Below are 19,417 nucleotides of genomic sequence, written 5' to 3' on the forward strand. Positions count from 1 at the left end.
AAGAGCACGAAAGTAGTTGAGGAAAGTAAATCCACACAAGAGAGAAACCCTAGGAGTAGAATATGTTATAGTTATACAGCTTTAGGAAGAGGTGTAAAATGAAGTTCACAGAGCAATGGAGAGCTTGATTAGGTGGTGACTACCATTAAGGAGAATGCAGCAAGCTTGAGGAGAGAAAGGAGGCTTCAAACCTCTACTACAAGAACTTTTTGGGAGGGAAATTGACATTGAAGAAAGAAATGCAACTTGCAATGTAGACTGGAGGGAGGATAGAGATGGTACATGAGAGAGAGAGAGAAAGAGAGAGAGAGAGAGAGAGAGAGAGAGAGAGGAAATGGCCAACACATTTTTTGGGAAACCCTCTTTTAGGAGAGAGGGAAGAGAAACTAACAACCACTAGAGAGAGAAAACATTGATTTTTATCCATATTTTAAGAAAATGGTTCTTTTCTTTATAAAATATTTTTTCATTATATCACAAAAGAGCTAACAAGATTGACTAGTCACTTTTAAGCCCTCCCATACCCACCATTTCAATCCACATCGCATCTATCCATTTGCCCATTCCATAATCCTATTTTCATTCACATTGCAAATAAAGAGCCCCCCTTAGACCCGACTCCCTTCTGAATGACTTCATATGTTGCATTACTTTGATCTCATGAGAACATGTATTTACACCTTTGTATGCATTCTAACTCAAACTTTTTTGCAAAAAACGTACAAAACATCATTTTTCTTAACTTGACCTCGAAAGTGTATAGAATTGGGTATGAAGCTGGAAACCACTACTAAAATTCACATTGAACAATGGATTGAAAATTTTCTATGTTTATGCATTTCCTTTGGGTAGTCTTTAGCTCATCTGATCCAAATCAAAAAGCATGCCTTGATCTTGAACAAAATTCCTCAATATGTAAATCTTCAATTGTGTCATTGTGGAGGTTCAAGAATGTGTGTTGTACATACTTTGGACATATGAGATTCAAGGTTGGTTGGTAAGAAAACCTTGTTTGAACTTTGTCGCGCAAGTTTTCTTGTCACTCTTTGAAATACATTTTTCACCTTTTGAACTTATTTTCACTTTTTGGACCCCATACGGTCTAAAAGTTTGCAAGCATAATGTACTTTACATTTTTAACTAGGCCTTCCTTATTGGTTGTGCTCAACACAAAGCTAGTGTGGTATGTGAAGTTAGTAAGGTATGGTTGGAGATTGCATAAATGACATAAAAACCCAGTATTTCTCATGCCTTTCAAGTACCATTTGGATACTAGAATTCAAAAAAGTAAACCAAAGTGAGAAACACAGTTCATTTTAAAGAAAATTTCACCTTGCTGTTATTGAAGAGGAACATGGACATCATATGGTATACCATCACACATAATTTATCTATGTATGGTGTTTATAGAGTGCAACATTAGTTTCAAGACATTTAGGCGCAAAAACATCATAGTAGGAAGAGGAAAACGTTTGCAAAAACCACAAGAACTATTAATTTTTTCACTTACTTGGAAAGTGTGTGAAACTTGGTGGACATTGTACTGACTTCTCAGAGGTTTACTAACTCGCATTGTTAACCGCGGTAACAAGAAACAAAGAACTCCAATATTTTATCAATTTTACCGAGATCCTCATCTTGAGATCCTCATGTAATATTGCCCAGCATGCGAGGGGACGCAAACTAAAACCCGAGATGATGCACTCCACATGTTAAGCATTTGGGGGGGGGAGCTTTTGTGTGAATCAAGGCAAGGTACGAGGAAATGTAAAACAAGCTTGCTCGGTATCTCGCTCCAAAAGCTCACAGGATACCCATCCCTAATTCAACTATAAGGCAAAAGTTGTGCTAGAAAATAGGCCATTGTTAAGACCTGGAGTAAAAACAAAACCATCCAAACACCTTCCAGATTGGGCAACTACCCCGGCAGAGAATACTTCAACACTAAATCCTTGAATCTATGTGACCACACCACACTTGACTGCCATCTCCACATCAAAGCACCATATATCCATTAAGGCCTACAATGACCACCAAAACACGAGGAGGAGCATGCATTAAAAATAACGAGTATGGCTTCGGCGGCCTCTCTCTCTCTCTCTCTCTCTCTCTCTCTCTCTCTATATATATATATATATATATATATATATATCCTGTGCACGAGCTTCTCTCACTTTTGGCATTCAGCCTTCAGCTCGCAGACGTTGACACATGTAAAGTGTACTCTCTCTGCCGTTATAGAATACATATAGATTCAAAGCAAGCCAAGCCACAATCACACACGCATGACAGAGTAACATTGCACTCTTCAAGAAATCTCTATTGGTCAAAGCAAAGAACTACAGTAAGGAAGAGAGGGAGCCGACTCAACCACCGCAATCCCAAGAGAGATGCAACCCAACCACCGATCAAATAGGAGAAACCAAGAAAGAAAGAAAACCACCATAAAGACCCACACATTAGCATACATACAGTTATGGAATTGAACACACAAAAAGAGCAAGCATATACTAAACACACAAGATACCAAATTGCATGCAGCAACAAGAACACACAGATGAAACATAGACAAAAGCCCCCAAGAAAACAAAGAAAACACGAGCTGATCGAAGAGGGAGGGGTGGGAGGGGGACCCTCCCCATATAGTTGCATGTGCATGCCTGAAAGCCAAAAGGCCAATAATGTTGCCAATTTTTCATTGAACTACATACAACCCCTTATCTGCACAAGCGCACGCACACTGCGAACACACAAACTTCGTCACTGTTAAGAGTCTCTAATGATTTCAGTACAATGAAAAATCATACAAATCGCTGTTGAAGAAAAAGAAAGTGCATACATCTTTCCTTACAAAATTTCAGGAACATCCATACACCAACACTGATCATTTTTTTGTTGACAAATACTAACGCTGGCCAGAATGTCATGAAATCAAAGAATGCTTAGTGGATTCAATGTGAAACCTTTCAACCACTGAGGTAATCTTTTTCGTAACCTTCCAAGCAATTGAAGAAATGAACCATAGAGATCCTTCAGCTTGTATGTCATCTCCAGTAACTCTGAAACAAACAAAATAGAAGATGCAAATATGCACTCCAATAAGGCCTTTTCAACAAAGGAGTTCAGCTCAATGAGACTTCTAAGTTTACCTAGTCGAAGTTGAAGGTTTAGATACTCGAACTGAGGTTTTTTAACAGCAACTCCACTTGCCCTCCTTGCGCCTAAAGATCGGTTATGGTAATACAAAAGTATACAAATAATCTCGCCATCAGCAAAAATGCAAACTTATATGTTTGATGCTTTATACAACAGTGAGCTTGAACGTGCATAGGCACAATGAAATGAGCACACGTTCACAGGGAATATACATCTGTTTTGATGCTTTATGCAATAGCGAGCTTGAATATGCATAGGCAAACAAGAATGAGCATGAGTTCACCGGGAATATACATCACAAACTGAAAGCTTACAAAAGAATGATAAAGAGAAGCTACAAGTAGATAACGACGCATATTTACAAAGCAATTGGCACCCATATTCTCATTCAATAACCGTCATACTTTCCAGCACGCAATAGAAAAGGTAGAACCTGTGCCATATGAGTTCCTATGTGAAAGGCCAGAGACAGCATGCTTCGCGTTGACTAGCAAACGCATCCATGGTTGTGCTCCCAGTTTGCTTATTATTGATCTAAGAAGCCCACTGCACCACTCTCATTCATAAGGTTAGAAGATTAGTAAAAGTTTAAGTGTATAATGCAATCCCACAGGAACATCCAAAACTAACAAATCTGAATCTTACTCTGTCCGCAGGACTATTAGGAGGTCTCGTGGTAACCCTTCCATGAACTGAGACACATCACCAAAGGTCAATAGTCGCATCTCATCTCGTAACTTTCTTCTCTCTTCATCAGACATTCTTTCACCAAGACCTGAGGTGCTAATTACCGACACCAGCAAGAGATGAGTGCAATTAACAACACGTTGTTTGTACTCAAACATCATAGAGCTAGCTACCTTTCCATCGTGCGTCCCATGAAAATAATTGGAAGAAACTTGAAAAATTTCCCTGCACCAAGGCGTTCTCCGACTCTCTGTGCTTCCAATGTATCTCCAAGCACTAGAGCTTTCCACAAACGACAAAAGTCTATTCTGAAACTTTCTTCCAGCTCTCTGTATAGGCCGTGGTCTAGCAACACTGCAAAAGTCGCACGATCAATAATTAAAAGGTCGACAACAAAACTGCATGACCCTCCTACATGTGCCAAATCCATGTGCCCATCCAGAGGATGAATGCAATAGGTTCCAATGCCAAAAGAAACAACACCTTCAAGCTATCTGACAGAGCTTGCGTGGACTAAGACCTATCAAAAAACACCCACGAATGAAGACATTGAGTCACGAGCGAGCTCGCTGCTGCTGCACGCTCCCCCCCCCCCCTTGCGCCATCGCTCCCCCTCACCCCCCTTCTCCTTCTAACCCTCGCGCTGCCCTCAGCCACCCCCGCGCTGCCCCCCCCCCTTGCCCTCGCGCTGCACCCCCTCCCTCCTCCCGCCTTCGCGCTGTTTCCCCCACCCTGCCCAGCCCGCCACCTCCGGCCCCCTGCTGCCCGCCGCCCTCCCCCCCTAGCCCTCCCGCTGCCCCCCCCACTCCTTGGCTGTTTTCTCCCCCCCCCCCCCCCCCCCCCCCCCCCCCCCCCCCCCCCCCCCCCCCCCCCCCCCCCCGCAGCCTTCTGTACCCGTGCTCGCCTCCTTTTCCTTCCCTCCATCCCCCCCCTTTTTTGTCCGCATTATCTCCGAAGGGTTTTTTGCGCCTGGCTCTGCAACTCCTTTTCTTCGGACAAGTGTACGGCGTTCTCGGCTGCAAATTGTTCTTCTCCGTCCGCTTCTTCGACTCAGTAGTAGACACAGATGGAGGCTCCAGCTCCGCCACAGAGGGACTCACCTGAAGCCCCCTCGCCCGACCCCGCTGAGCCCACCATTCGACTTGCTCTTTCGCCGACAGAGCAAGCGAGCCTTGCCGCAGAGGTAGAGCGCTTGCAGGCGACTTCTGTCATCTGCAAGGTTCTCGGCACCCGTCCTAGCAGAGGAGAGCTGCGAGACCTTCTCCAGGGCCGCCTTCTCGCAGAGGTGGGCAAGATTTTGGATGTCCAGATCCTCGGATGGGGGTACTACCAGATCGAGTTCGAGACTTCCGAGATGGCCTCCAAGGTCATAGCTATGAGTCCACTGGCTATCCGAGCATCACGCGCCCACTTTCGACAGTAGCGACACGGTTTTGACCCGATTTCGGATGTGCTAGTAGAGGAGGCAGACATCCCCATCTCAGTCTGCTTTCCGAGTTTACGGAGGGAGTACCTTCCACTGCTCTCCAGGATTGGCTCCGCCATCGGGACTGTTCTAGAGACAACTCGTACGACAGCATCAGTAGCCGCCAAGGCGCCCGACATCCCTTCAGTTCGAGTTTTGGTCAGAGATACCCACACGCTCCCGAAGGTCATCCTTCTGCCTCGGGTGAGTGGGGGTTGGTTTAGGCAGAGTGTGGAGTACTCGGGTCTCCCGAACCAGTCCTTCATTTGCAGACAGATGGGCCACCTAGCGAAGGCCTGTCCACGGAGGAGGCCTCGACCTGCACCTCAGCCTCAGCCCCAGCCTGCCAAGGCTGGGCCGCAGTCTCAGCCAGCGACACGGCGCACAGATTCTGAGCCACCCTCCGAGCCTGGGGCTCCAGCGGAGGAGGGGTGGCAGCAGGCCCGTGGCCGTCGACGCCAGGGGCCACAGCGACAGCCTGGCACTCAGAGTGGCCCTCAGGTGCCTACTCAACAGCAGTGGGTTCCCACGGGGAACCGCTTTGGTCCTCTTGAGCAGGAGGAGCCCCCTACGCCAGCCTCCTCTTCCGCTTCACCCTCGCTAGCCCCCCCACCTTCAGATTTCCCCTCTTCCTCCTCATCCCCTCCCCCGCCCTTTGCTCCTGCCCACTCCTCACCTTGCCCCCTTGTCTCTGTCGCCCCGCCCCGCTTCTCTTCTCCTCCGCCCCCCCCCCCCCCCCAGCTCCTCCTCCCCCTCCTCCTGCTTCAGTACCACAGTCGACTCAGGAGACTGGTCCCTCGCCGGCGGCTAGGAGATCTCTTGGCAGCGCTTTTTCCACGAGTCGCCTAGCGAGAGAGGGCCAGCCCTTCTTGCGGCCCCCTTTGCAGATTCAAACATCTTCCCTTGCAGCTATCCCTCGTGGTCTGACGAGCATTGACCTCCGACGCCGCTGGGACTTCTTCGATTACGGATTCACTCGCTTTCTCGGCGATTCCGCAGCAGACCACGAGGCAGCCTGCTTCAGGGTCCACGCTCTGTTCCTCGCCGCTAGGGGGACAAAGGCCTTGGACTCAGCAGTTGGTTTCTCCTTTCCCCTCTGTGGTAGGACCGAGACAGAGTGGTCCCTCGACTCAGTGGTGGGATGGTTGCATACACAGGTTCTCGAGTTCTCTCACCACATGGGAGAACTTGGAATCACAGATTTGCTGTAGACTTTGTGGCCACTGGCCAAGTTTGCGGTGACACCCCCAGACTCAGCAGGATGTAGGCACATTGTGGTGTACTTTTTTGCTGATACACAGTGTTTGCCTTGCTATGTATACATACACGAGGACTCCTGGACAGAGGCGGTTGCTTTACGCACGGCTCACTCTGCTTGGGCTTGGGCCAGGCACTCACTACAGGCTCGCCTATCTAGAGGACGCTCGGATGCGGATTACTCCCCATCCAAGCCTGCCTCGAAGATAGCCCGTCTTGCTGCTGCGGCAGCATCTGTTCTCTCTCGCTCCCCATGAGGATCGTCTCGTGGAACGTGCAGGGATTAGGTGGGCCCCAGTTTCAGCGACAGCGGGGCCGATTGCGTCAGGAGCTTCAGCGTTGCCTTGTGGGAGGAGAGATTGATCTCCTTATGCTTCAGGAGCACCATTTGTCTGAGAGCCGCATTCGGCGATGTGGTCAGATTTTGCGTGGACGTTATGATACCTTTTGGTCAGCTGCTTTTGGACCTGGAGGCATCCAGGGTGGGGTATGTATGACTATTACGGACTCATTGCAGCAGGCCATTGTGGGCAGAGGGATTATTGTGCCAGGCAGGGCTCAGTGGATTACTGTGCACGTTCAGGGTGGCCTTGTGGGCTTCCTGAACATCTATGCGCCCAATGTGGCGAGTGCTCGTGCAGAGTTTTGGTCACAGATTGTTGAGTCTTTGCCACAGGTTGACCATTGGTGTGTAGGAGGGGACTTCAACATGTTGGAGGACCCCTCTGACAGGATCGGAGGCAGCCATGCTACTGTGCATGGAGTCGAGTTAGCAGCTTGGGAGAGGTTGTGTATGACTTTGAGGGTCTCGGATACATGGCAGCATTCTGGCTTTGTGAGGCCTCCAGAGAGTCTTGCCTTCTCTAGATCAGACCGCAGAGTGAGAGGAGTGAATCTATCGCAGATAGATCGCTTCTACACTAGTGACCACTTCAGTGACTTGGGGGGATCAGTGGGCATCCTGGCAGGGACATCCTTCTCGGACCATGCACCAGTGATCCTCACAGTGGCAGACATGCAGAGGAGTGGGAGCACGATGCTTCGCATCCGAGAGCGGGTCTTGTTGGACACAGCACTCAGAGAGAGGGTAGAGGCTCTTTGGACAGAGGGCATGGACAGCCAGGCTCTACCGGCAGACAGAGTGAACTTAGGCCTAGCTCAGCTTAGCCACTTTTTTCTCCAGGAGTCTTTGGCTCGACGGGCTGCAGCGAGAGAGGTGGAGCAGCGTCTCAGACGAGGCATTGCTTCACTACAGAGGATGCAGGAGCAGCATCTAGACAGTCCATGGTTGGAGGAGCAGTTACAGCAGGCTCGACAGGAGCTTGCTTGCACAGAGGAGAGGCGCCATGAGTTTTCCTTTCACCGACGGGCATCTCAGTGGACTCAGGTAGGTGACAGAGTGACAGGTGCTTTTTTTGAGACAGTAGGACCTCGGCACTCGCATGCCAAGGTCAATCAGCTGAGGAGACCCGATGGGTCAGTTGCTTTTGAGCCTCAGGATATGCATGCAGTTGCTACTGACTTTTATCGTGAGCTACTGTCGGCTGAGCCCCAGTCAGAGAGACAGGATGCATGCAGGGAGCAGGTCTGGGCGCAGATGCCTTGTCTTGTGACTGAGGAGATGCGCCAGAGGCTGGAGATGCCTCTTCAGCTTGAGGAGCTGCACACGGCTCTTAGGGCCCTTCCTCGTGGTAGCTGTCCACAGGAGTGATGCCGGATAGCATGAGTGAGGGCCTGATTTACCTCATTCAAAAGGAGGGTGGCTCCTTGGATGAGATTCGACAGTGGCGCCCCATCACCATCCTCAACTCAGCCTACAAAATTCTTGCCAAGGCTCTGAGTTTGAGGATTCAGCCACTTTTGGAGAGCCTTATACATGGGACTCAGACAGGTTTTGTCAAGGAGCGCAGTATCCTTGACAACATCTTCACTTTCTGGGAGGCTTCTGCCCTGGCACGTCTCCGTGGGGAGGACCTTGTGATTCTTCTTCTCGATTTTGAGAAGGCATACGACAGAGTTGACTGGGACTTTCTAGAGGGCACGCTTCGCAGGATGGGCTTTTCAGATGCTTGGATCAGAGGGGTGTCAGCTTTGTACAGACAGGCTCACAGTCAGGTGCTTTTGGCAGGAGGTAGAGGTGAGCGCTTCATGCTCACACGATCGGTCAGACAGGGTTGTCCTCTTGCCCCCTTTCTCTTTCTGTTCTATGCGGAGGCGACGAGCAAATTTTTGGTGTCACAGCAGGTTGGTTTGAGGGGCTTAGCACTCCCTATACAGGGAGATGAGCTTCTGGACACTGAGTTTGCCGACGACTCAGCCTTGTACTTAGAGAGCCAGGACGCCAATTTACACAGGTGTGGGCAGGCTCTAGAGACCTTCTGCTGTGCATCGGGCGCACTGATCAACTGGAGAAAGACAGTGGCTTTCTCGGTTGGCAGTGCTCCTGTGCCAGAGTGGATGCCAGGAGAGGGTTTCAGGTGGATTCCTCCAAGGACTGCAGTTCGATACTTGGGTTGTCAGGTTGGTTTGGATTTGTCCCCCGAGCAGCAGATTGCTCCTCTTCTCCTGTCCATCAGGAGAAAGCTGTGACACTGGAGCTCAGCACGACTTTCGCTGGCTGGTAGAGTAGTAGTTGCCAACGGGGTGTTGTTGGCAACTATGTGGTACATCACTTCTTGCTGGATCTTCTCGAGTTCTTGTATCAGCCAGGTAGAGAGGCTGATCAGGAACTTCCTTTGGTCAGGTCGCGACACTCAGGTTGCCCGAGCCAAGGTGGCTTGGTCGGTCATCACACTCCCTTGTTCTCAGGGAGGGCTTGGGATCATTGATCCAGCACAGCAGAGCAGAGCCCTTCTTGGGAAGTTCGTCGTCAGAGGACTTCTTCCAGGCGAGGAGCCCTGGAAAGAGTTCTTGCTGCAGAGGCTTCGTGCCAGGGTGCCTCAATCAGGAGGCCCTTGGCAACCTTCGACTAGATGGATCTTTACAGAGTTGCGCCGAGTTGGTTTGAGCAGGAGACTGGAGGACCGATTCGCTGTGAGTTTGCTTCGCTCTTGGGAGCTCTTACGGCGTGGCCTAGAGCAGAGACAGCTGACATGCACGGAGGAGCGCCTACGACAGCCCCTCGCCTGGAACCCCATGGTTAGCACTCAGAGAGGCCACTTGGTTGGGAGTAGGCCTCATGTTTCTTGGGGTCCCATGGCAGCAGGTCCAGCGCGCTCTCTAGGTGACTGGCTAGAGTTCACAGGTTTGTCAGAGGAGGTGTAGGGTGTCCAGCTACAGGGCATGAGAGGGGTTCAGAGCATGTGTCAGGACATCTCAGAGTCAGTTCCAGCTGAGTGGCTCACGCCTCTCGAGCCAGTAGCACCCCGATGGATGGGAGCCTTCACACGACTGGAGGTTCTCATCTCAGTCAGGGCTTGTTCAGAGACTGCTGTCCCAGCCCTGTTCTTCGAGCTTCACGGTGGGGAACGATTACAGCGAGTTACAGTAGAGGCCCCACAGGTAGCAGAGTGCTGTTTCCAGAGGATCCGAGTTGTGGGCATCTGTGGGAGGACTTGCGTCATAGACCCTGACCCAGCAGCTCTTGAGACAGGCCACTGGAGGCTATGGGCTTGGGAGTGTTGTCCACTGGCACGAGTACAGTGGGATCCTGGTGAGTGGCTTTGGAGGGACCCCTTCTCTTCTGCAGACCGCCCAGGAGTCCCTTTCTTTCAGTACACTGTTCGGCTTGGACATCATATACTTGCAGCGCAGAGAGAGGCCCGCCCCGCTGCAGCACGGCATTGGCAGGAGGAGGGTCTCACAGTTGAGTTCTTGGCAGCCTTTTGGCAGAGGCTGTGGGACTCCAGACAGCCGAGGCGCGTCACTTTGTTCCAGTGGTTGGTTGCACACAGAGCCACAGTAGTAGGGAGCTGGCTTGTGCATAGTGGTCTCTCGGCCGCATGTACAGCCTGTGACCAGTTGGTGGAGAGTTAGCAACACTGTCTTTGGGACTGTCCCTCGGCCCAGCAAGTGTGGCTACGAGTTCTTCGGCTGATGCTTGCCCTCTCCACGGCTCGACAGTACACTTGGGGGGCAGCGGCTTGGTCCACCCTCACGGGCTCGGCACTACAGTTTGAGCTATCTTCCACCAGCAGGATGATAGTGATACAGGGGGGGCGACCTACACTCCAGCCTGCTACAGACCTTACTCCACAGGAGTGGTGCAGTGAGAGAGAGGAGTGCTGGGAGCTCATCAGCGGCCTAGCTCTCTGGTTCATCTGGCGGGCCCGTTGTTTCCGCATCTTTGAGGCTCGCCCTGTGCCACCAGCAGAGACTGTTCGTGACTTTTGGCTAGAGCTGCTCCATACTCTCAGAGGACAGCTTGAGGGACTACAGGGCAGCTCCGACTGCATGCGGGAGAGCCGCGAGGCTTTCCTTCGACTTTGGCGCCCTGGGCCTTTCTACACCATGGTCCAGGGGGTGCTCAGATGGCACTACTGTCCACCTGTGTGGCTCTTCCCTCCTCCCATCTCTTGATTTAGCCCCATTGTATATATGCTGTTTTTTCATTGGGAGAGTCTCCCCATCATGCTTGTTGTAGCCCTCTCTAGCAGAGGTGGATGTAGCCCTATGGGCAGTTTTCATTAACTAATAGAAGGATCTTTTTCTCGGAAAAAAAAAAAACACCCACATGTAGCGCAAATAATTTGAGCATAATGTAGAACCTTGTTCCCTGAGACAAGAATCAAATAAAATAGGAACACGAGTGCCCATCGAAGTGTTAAAACTTTCTACCTATTCTAGAAGCTGTGGCATATTCTTAAATCATCAAGACCGCCCATGCAAAGGCATTCAAAGCATTCTAGAAAGAAAAAATAAATAAATCATTTTTCAAGGTGGAGTGGCTCAACATAAATTGGCTTCCTTTAGGTGTACCTCTGTTGCCCTCTCCGTCAATGTAATCAAACACCTCATCAACATACATACCAAATAGAGTAGGAGACAATGGGCAGCCCTGTTTCACCCCAATAGTAGAGTGAACTAAATCAGATACCCCTTACGGAGTGCGTACATGTCCCATCAATAATCTGTACAAAGCCATAATCCCCCAAATCAACTCTATGGGCACCCCCATCTCTTGTAGTCTGCGCATCAATCGAGCTCTCGATACCATGTCAAATGCTTTGCGGAAATCCACAAAGCTACAATAAATCCGTCTCCCATGTGACCTGCCCTCCTCAATGAATATCTGAGTGTCAGAATATGATCAAGAGTGGAGAAACCCCTCCTGAAACCGGACCGACCCTTTGCTCGTACACCCTCACCCTCTGCCCAATTACTCAAGTGTTGCTCAAGAATGGATGCATACAACCGTGCCAATGTGTGTCCAACCATAATAGTGCGGTAGTTCCCAGGCTCTGCAGGTCCTAGGATCACTTGCCTTGAAGATAGGCACAATAGTAGACAACCTCCAAGTCTCAGGTAACCCCTCACACATGGCACAATTGAACAAAACTGCAAGAACCTCCATCAACATATCCCTAGCATGTATAAAGTGCTTTGCTACTAGACCGTCATGATCATATGCCCTCCCGTTCCTCATCCTGTCAATGGCCCTTTGTACCATCCCAATGGTAAAGAAGGTGCTCGTAGCTGGGCATGGCTCTGTAGGGTCTGGAAGGGGTTCCTGTCCAAGAACCGTATATAACGATGTTGCATATTGGCCCCACACGTCAGGTGAAGTAATCACTGGAGGAGGGGAGTGCTCATGAAAGAGTCGCCATGCCTCTCCTGAGTCCCTACTCAAGAATATCTGATATAAGTCTCACTCCATCTGAGCCAGGTAAGCTAGCTTCTTCCGTCGCACAAGGCGCCGGGAAGCAATTTGAGACTATTTGTAAGTGATGACTACTAAAAGAAGATCCCTCTGAAGCTGGGCTCTAATCTCTCTGCACTCCTCATCATACCAACTATTCTGGGGCATGCTCCCAGAATGTCGTCTCCTGCCCGGCTGAGGAGGAATCCCAAAGACCGAGAAAATTTTTCGAGCGAGCCAAAATCCGAGCGAAACCAAGCAAAGAGAGGTACTTGCCAAGTCAATCAATATGTAATCCACACCAAGTTCTAAGCATAAAGCTAGCAGGTGATAGGTTTGACAATAGTAGGTGGGCATAGTTAGACAATAAGATGTTTGAGAATTTGTAAGAGAGACATTGAAGTAAAAATGACAGTACAATTGGTAGAGAATCTTTGATTTGGGACTGATGTAGCAATTATCCGCAGGCATCATTTGAGAGCTAAAGTTTGAGGAGAAGTTGTGTGACTCCAGTAGCCCAGCAGGGGTGGCCCAATGAATTTAAATCAAAAAATTCAAAGAATTGAGTGAGATACCCTGTTTCATTTACCGAGGAAATTAAAGCATGAATATAAATGACAGGCGACGCAGACAAGGAGAGCGACGCATACATGAAAAGCGTGTATTGGGTGAGGGGGACTGGATGAGAAGGGAGCACATAGAGGCAAGGCGCGACATGTCATCACAATAGTCCTGCTTTAGGTGATGAGACATGTAATATTTTTTAATGTACATGGCTTGGCAATGGTAGCATCTCGTATGGGTGCTCGAGTGGCTGCAAGAGCTCTTTGTAAGTCTTACGTCAAGCGTGTGTGAGTTTGAATCCTTGTCCCTCCTTTTGTAAGGGTGAGAGAGAAATTCATGAATGGGCAAGGTTGGGTCTATGATGATTGAATAAAAATATAAAACACTAGTAGGTCTGCCCAATCTAAGTGTGGGCAACAAAAGTGTTTCTAAGATTACAATATAATCGCTTAAAAAAAAAAAGCCTAAATTGTTAAAATGTAGACTTTGAGCATCATCTAACGTCTTTTTTTTTTAGAGGTTTAAAGACCCAGGTTCAATACCCAACGGCATCTTTCAAAATGTTGTTATTTTGGGAAAATTACCAAAATACCCCTCTAATTTGTGAAAATTCCCAAAATACCCTTGTATTTATTTTGATTGGATTGTTCAAGATTTTTTAATCTTTATTCTTTTTATTATTTGAGACCCTCTGTTGAGTGTTTAGCACGTGATTTGTCACAAATTAACTCACAAAAAAATGCAACTATGTCTAAAAATAATGAAGCAATTCATCTTCAAAGCCTACATAACCAACTCAAATTCTAGTTTTAGCATCTTGTATTGATAAACAATCAATCTTCTTATGAAAAGCTACAAATTTTTGTACCTTCAGAGAAATTTAATCTGACAACCAGGGGTATTTTGAGAATTTTGCAAAATTTGAAGCGAATTCCGGGCATTTATGACAGAATATTGGGGGTATTTTGGAAATTTTTGAAATTTGAGGGGTATATTGGGAATTTCCACAAATTAGAGGGGTATTTTGGTAGTTTTCCCTATTACTTTCGATGGAGCCTTGCTACAGAAAAGAGGTTGGGTCGCCACATGAGAGAGAGAGAGAGAGAGAGAGAGAGAGAGAGAGAGAGAGAGAGAGAGACGAAATGGCCTGGACGGAGCATCCTTAGCTGGGAACGTAGCCCTTGCTGTGCAGGAAAGAGAGTCACGAAACGTAGCCCTTGCTGTGCACGAAAGAGAGAGACACGATGGAGAGAGAGCGAGAGAGAGAGAGAGAGAGAGAGAGAGAGAGAGAGAGAGAGAGAGAGAGATGAAATGAAATGTTATATTAACGTCTTCAAAAGGCCAAAGTGACCTATGAGACCAGAAAGTTACAATGCGGTGTATCTGATACAAAGTAAGATTAACAACATAAATTAAACTAGGATAACAAAATATAAATAATGCGGGATTCTAAACTAAGCATTACAATGTGAAGACAATATGGGAGGGGAGTAGAGATCCATCTTCATCTGCACTCTGGACGACGCAAGAGTATGGCTTGAATCATTTGCCATAGTCTCCTTCGAAATTGTGTAGCTCCTCTCCTCCCTCAGGGTCGTCTAGATCTCCCTAGCTCCAATGCTCGGTCTATGAGAATGCCAGTAGTACGGGTAGACCTCTCCACGGTCCCTGGTTGCTCCTCTGTCTGTTCTTCTGGGTGTACAGTATCTAGTGTAAAGAAATCTGTGATCTGTCTCTGGGGATGTCTCTCTTCAACTCTCGTCAGTAAGGTTTCTCTATGCTTGTGTATCTCAAGTAGATAAAGCCCAAGACATCTTTGATCATCATAACTCATTACCTTAGATAGAGGCCCAAAACCTTCTCTGAATAGACAGTGAAAACGACCTCGTATCTCATAGTACACTGTGCAATGACATATGTAATGTACTTCTGTCTCTGGCTCTAGATGGCAGAAGCGGCATATTCTGTTATCTGCTGGTGTCCCTCTGAATCTGCCAGTCTCAATCTCGAGCTGATGTGAGGACGTGCATATCTGGCCAATGGCACAACGCAAACCATGCGTGTCCATATAGCTAGCTCGAATCACAAACCCATCCCCCGTGAGGTGGAGAAGATGCTCTCTATAGAAGGCCATCTTTGTGCCCAACTCTTGTAACGGCTCTATCCATGTCCTCCTCGTGTCCAGCTGGATCAAATCCTGACGAATGAGTCTATTAATCTCAACCCGTGTCAGAGACCTCATGGGTGCCTGAAGAGAGTATTGAAAAGGAGGCAAACTGTCCATGGTGAAACCATGTGTCTGAAACCATGATGCCATCTAAGCATACCAGCATGATGTATCCCCGTTAAGAGCTAATTGTCTGGAGGACTCTAGAGCCACCCTGGCATATCTGTCTCTGGTAGTATCCCACAGACTGTGTACAAAGGAGACTAATCTGGTGAGCGCCTCGATCTCCATAGGGGGGGCAGCTAATTCCGCTCGAATGATATCATGAGGTACAGAACCTTGGCTCTAATCAGCCGAGAGATCATAGATACCAGGGGCTTCTCCATACGCCTCCACCCATCTTGGCCTATAGAAGGTCCCCAAACTTGCACCCCATATAACATAGTAGAGGCAACCAAAGTATCAAAGAGCCATAACTTTGTCCTAGGTTCCTGGAACTGAACCTGTGAACACATCCTTTCCATTCCTCCCAGAGCCACAACGGCTCTAGTTAGTCTAGTCTCTGCTGCTCTTCTCAAAGAGAATCTCGGCCCAATGAAGACTACCCCCAGGTAAGTGTATGCATCTGTATACTTCACAATCTCTTGACCATATTTGAAAGTAGGTACTGATCTCCTGACCCATTGCGGTGTGGTGTTAAACACCATAACCTTTGTTTTACCTAGGTATACGCCCAGTCCACTATCCTCTGCAAAACTGTGTAGTGCATCCAAATGTCGTTGCATACCTTCTGGTGAGTCAGATATTAGCACAATATCATCAGCATAAAGCAACAATGGGATCCATGTCCCTACCAGCTGGGCACCCCTGTCACCCTTTCTGTCAATGTAATCAGACACCTCATCAACATACATACCAAATAGAGTAGGAGACAATGGGCAACCCTGTTTCACTCCAATAGTAGAGTGAACTAAATCAAATACCCCTTCCGGAGTGCGCACACGTCCCGCCACTGATCTGTACAAAGCCATTATCCCCCAAATTACCTCTAAGGGCACCCCCATCTCTTGCAGTCTGCGCATCAATCGAGCCCTTGGTACCATGTCAAATGCTTTGCGAAAATCCACAAAGCTACAATAGATCCGTCTCCCATGTGCTCTGCCCTCCTCAATGATGGCCCTGAGTGTCAGAATATGATCAAGAGTGGAGAAACCCCTCCTGAAGCCGGCCCGACCCTTTGCTCGTACACCCTCGCCCTCTGCCCATCTACTCAAGTGTTGCTCCAGAATAGATGCATACAATCGTGCCAATGTGTGTCCAACCATAATAGTGCGGTAATTCCCAGGTTCTGTAGGGTCACCAGCCTTGAAGATAGGCACAATATTAGACAACCTCCATGTCTCAGGTAATCCCTCACACATGGCACGATTGAACAACACTGCGAGAACCTCCATCAGCATATCCTTGGCATGTATAAAGTGCTCCGCTACTAGACCGTCATGATCATATGCCTTCCCGGTCCTCATCCTGTCGATGGCCCTTTGTACCATCTCCGGTGTAAAGAAAGTGCTTGAAGCTGGGCAAGGCTTGGTAGGGTCAGGAAGGGGTTCCTGTCCCGGAACCGTATATAATGATGTCGCATATTGGCCCCACACATCAGGTGAAGTAATCACTGGGGGGGGGGGGGGGGGGGGAGAGTGCTCATGGAAGAGTCGCCATGCCTCTCCTGAGTCCCTACTCAAGAACATCTGATATAAGTCTCGCTCCATCTGAGCTAGGTAAGCTCGCTTCTTCTGTCGCACAAGGCGTCGGAAAGCAATCCGAGACTGTCTGTAAGTGATGACTCCTAACAGAAGATCTCTCTGAAGCTGGGCTCTCATCTCTCTGCATTCCTCATCATACCAACTATTCTGGGGCATGCTCCCAGAATGTCGTCTCTTACCCGGCTGAGTGTGTGGGTATGCCACTGATGCAGCCCCATGCAATGTCTCAGTCAGTAGATTGGTGCACTCCTCTACTGAGAGGCATGTACCATTTGTGCCAGCTGTGCCTTCCAATAGACGGTCCCAGATCTCCTCTATATAAACGAAATCAATCTCTGGTGTAAATGTATAGCGGATGTGTGACCCGCCTCCTGGTGTCTGGGTTGTACTTTACTGAAATTTAACGGACAGTGTCAAGAGAGCATGATCTACTGCTATGCCCACTGGCCTGGCTCCCACTGTGAAATCCTGAATGCAGGGGACAAAGCTTGGTTGTGTCATAACATAATCCACTGTACTAGCCCCATGTCTGTGTGGAAAGCATGTGAAACCGACTGCTTCGGGAAATCGCTGTAAGCCATTAAGTATGGCTAATCCATGTGTAGTCGTCATTTCCATGAGGTATCTTCCATATTCCGTCTGCTCTCTATCATTTGAGCAACTGTCCAATCCCAGCTCACCCACATCCATCTCTCTGAGCATCTCGTCTGAAGTGTTGTAGAAGACTATCTGTGAGTTGCCCGTTCGGGCATTAAAGTCCCCTAGGAGAATGATATCACCATCCCTAGAAAACTCCCATATGTCATCATCTAGAATAGAGAAAGGTGACTGCTATCTGGATGCAGCATACATGGATGTACTGGGAGGAAAGTAACATATGGCAATATATAGGAATCGACTTGTGTCAGCTCTCAATCTCACCCACATATATCTAGCATGATCATCTCTTCGTACAATACGCAGTAATGGTTGTAGTTCCTCTCTAAATAGCACTCCTACTCCTCCTGAACCTCTGCTTCCCATGCTCAGATCTCGCATTTGTCCTGTGAGCTGTCTCCCATCTGTAACCCATCACCTGTGGCATTACCTGTCCAGGGGCTTGATGTTTCTCTGAGAAGAATACAATATCCTTGTCTTTGAAACTGTCCTCAAATGCACCCACGTCCAATCTCATAGACCCATTACAATTCCATGTAGCCATCTTCAGTGTGGTCCCATAGGTCTCGCACCGTCATGCAATGCGTCGCTCTAAAATCACCACCCGTTCATCTCTGTAAAAGGCTATCTTTCCCTTCTCCCTTGCCGCTGTAATCTCTGGCATTACCTCTCTCATATGTGCGAGCTGTGAGAGAGTCAGGTCATCCCCGAGGAAAATACCTGTCTTTTTGAGAGCAGGCCTCTTCCTCAAGAATTCCTTCTTCTCTTCCAACGAGTGGAAGCGTAGTAAGAGAGCTCTCCCCTTTGAAGACTCTCCCGCGCCATCGCTTTTCTTACCTACCTTCCATGCCTTTGTGTGCAATGGTTTCTCCATCCCCATCATGGATGTAAGGCTTGTGACCTCTTTCTCCACATTATTTATGTCCTTAAGCCCGGTCACTCTCACATGCAGTGCTCGCATCCGCCTTCTTTGTTCCTCTTCGAGGGTCATGTTGATAAGCGTCGGTGTACAAGGAGTTTCTTGACCTTTCCCTTTCTTGGAGACCTCTATCCATTTTTCGGCCTCGTCCGCCTTTTTCTGTGTCCTTGTTATCATCTCCGCCCATGAAGATGTCTTTGCCACACTCAGTTTCTCTTCCTCTCTGATCATCCTTACTTGTTCCTTGATTTCCTTGATTTCATCTATTACCGAGGGCTGAAATTCGCCTTCCTCTAGCCCACTGCTTACTCTATCAGCAAGCTCCTGTTTAAGGGCAAAGACTTCATTTTTGAGTGTCCGTATCTCGGCATTTGGGTTATTCTGTTTGAGGGCTGAGACTTCTTCTTTGAGTGTCTGAATTTTTGCGTTAAGGCTCTCTTTCTCCTTCTTCCTCTGTGCGCCTTCATTGAAGACCATCTGAAGGAGGTTGGCCTTCTCCTTCCACCATACATCCATCTCTCTTTTCCACTCCTTCATTTCCCTCTCCATCTGCGCCATCCACTTGTTCCTGAGCATGAAGGTTGCCTTTGCTCGTGACTTGCAAGCAGGTGAGACATTGACGGCTTCCGTGTCCTGTGTAGGGTCTTGTGCAGGGGAGATTGCTTCCATGTTTTGTCGTTCAAGAGATGTATCGGGCTCACTTACCATTTCGAACTCAGAATTTTTGCTGAATCCTGAGTGAATGATGTTGCTGCCTACGCGTGTGATGATGCCGCCCGTGCGCTCTTGCCGCCGTCTACCCGTATGATTTCTCTGTTTGCATTGTTGTCGCCTCCGTATCTGACCACCAGCTTCTGCTCCCTCTGCGTTTCTGCAGCCCTGGAGCTGCGATTAAGTTGCCAGTCAGAAGGCGGTTAGAAGCCTGATCGTCTACGTATGAAGCTTCTGTTAGATCGCCCAATGCCGCACGCAACCGTAGAGAATA

At 48.5% G+C, this 19,417-nt stretch overlaps 1 protein-coding gene across 7 annotated transcripts in view; it reads right to left on the reverse strand.

The window, feature by feature from the left end:
• Nucleotides 1–1,454: 1,454 nt before the first annotated feature.
• LOC147437703 (Protein kinase superfamily protein) overlaps nucleotides 1,455–19,417 on the reverse strand; it is a 125,968-nt gene continuing 108,005 nt past the window's right edge. For 4 of the 7 annotated variants that reach the window (XM_086487196.1, XM_086487202.1, XM_086487197.1 and 1 more), the window contains 5 exons: nucleotides 4,017–4,197; nucleotides 3,802–3,939; nucleotides 3,590–3,702; nucleotides 3,150–3,221; nucleotides 2,761–3,059 (listed from right to left, as the gene is read on the reverse strand). In XM_086487196.1, the coding sequence (XP_086343322.1) occupies nucleotides 2,932–3,059; nucleotides 3,150–3,221; nucleotides 3,590–3,702; nucleotides 3,802–3,939; nucleotides 4,017–4,197 (632 nt within the window). In that variant the 3' untranslated portion in view covers nucleotides 2,761–2,931. Of the gene's footprint in view, nucleotides 2,022–2,760; nucleotides 3,060–3,149; nucleotides 3,222–3,589; nucleotides 3,703–3,801; nucleotides 3,940–4,016; nucleotides 4,198–19,417 lie in introns of those variants that run through there. The other 3 variants (XM_086487203.1, XM_086487200.1, XM_086487199.1) reach the window with 1 other exon arrangement.

This window comes from Adiantum capillus-veneris, chromosome 17 (assembly GCF_014529385.1).
Source record: "Adiantum capillus-veneris isolate H3 chromosome 17, ASM1452938v2, whole genome shotgun sequence".
Lineage (NCBI taxonomy): Eukaryota > Viridiplantae > Streptophyta > Polypodiopsida > Polypodiales > Pteridaceae > Adiantum > Adiantum capillus-veneris.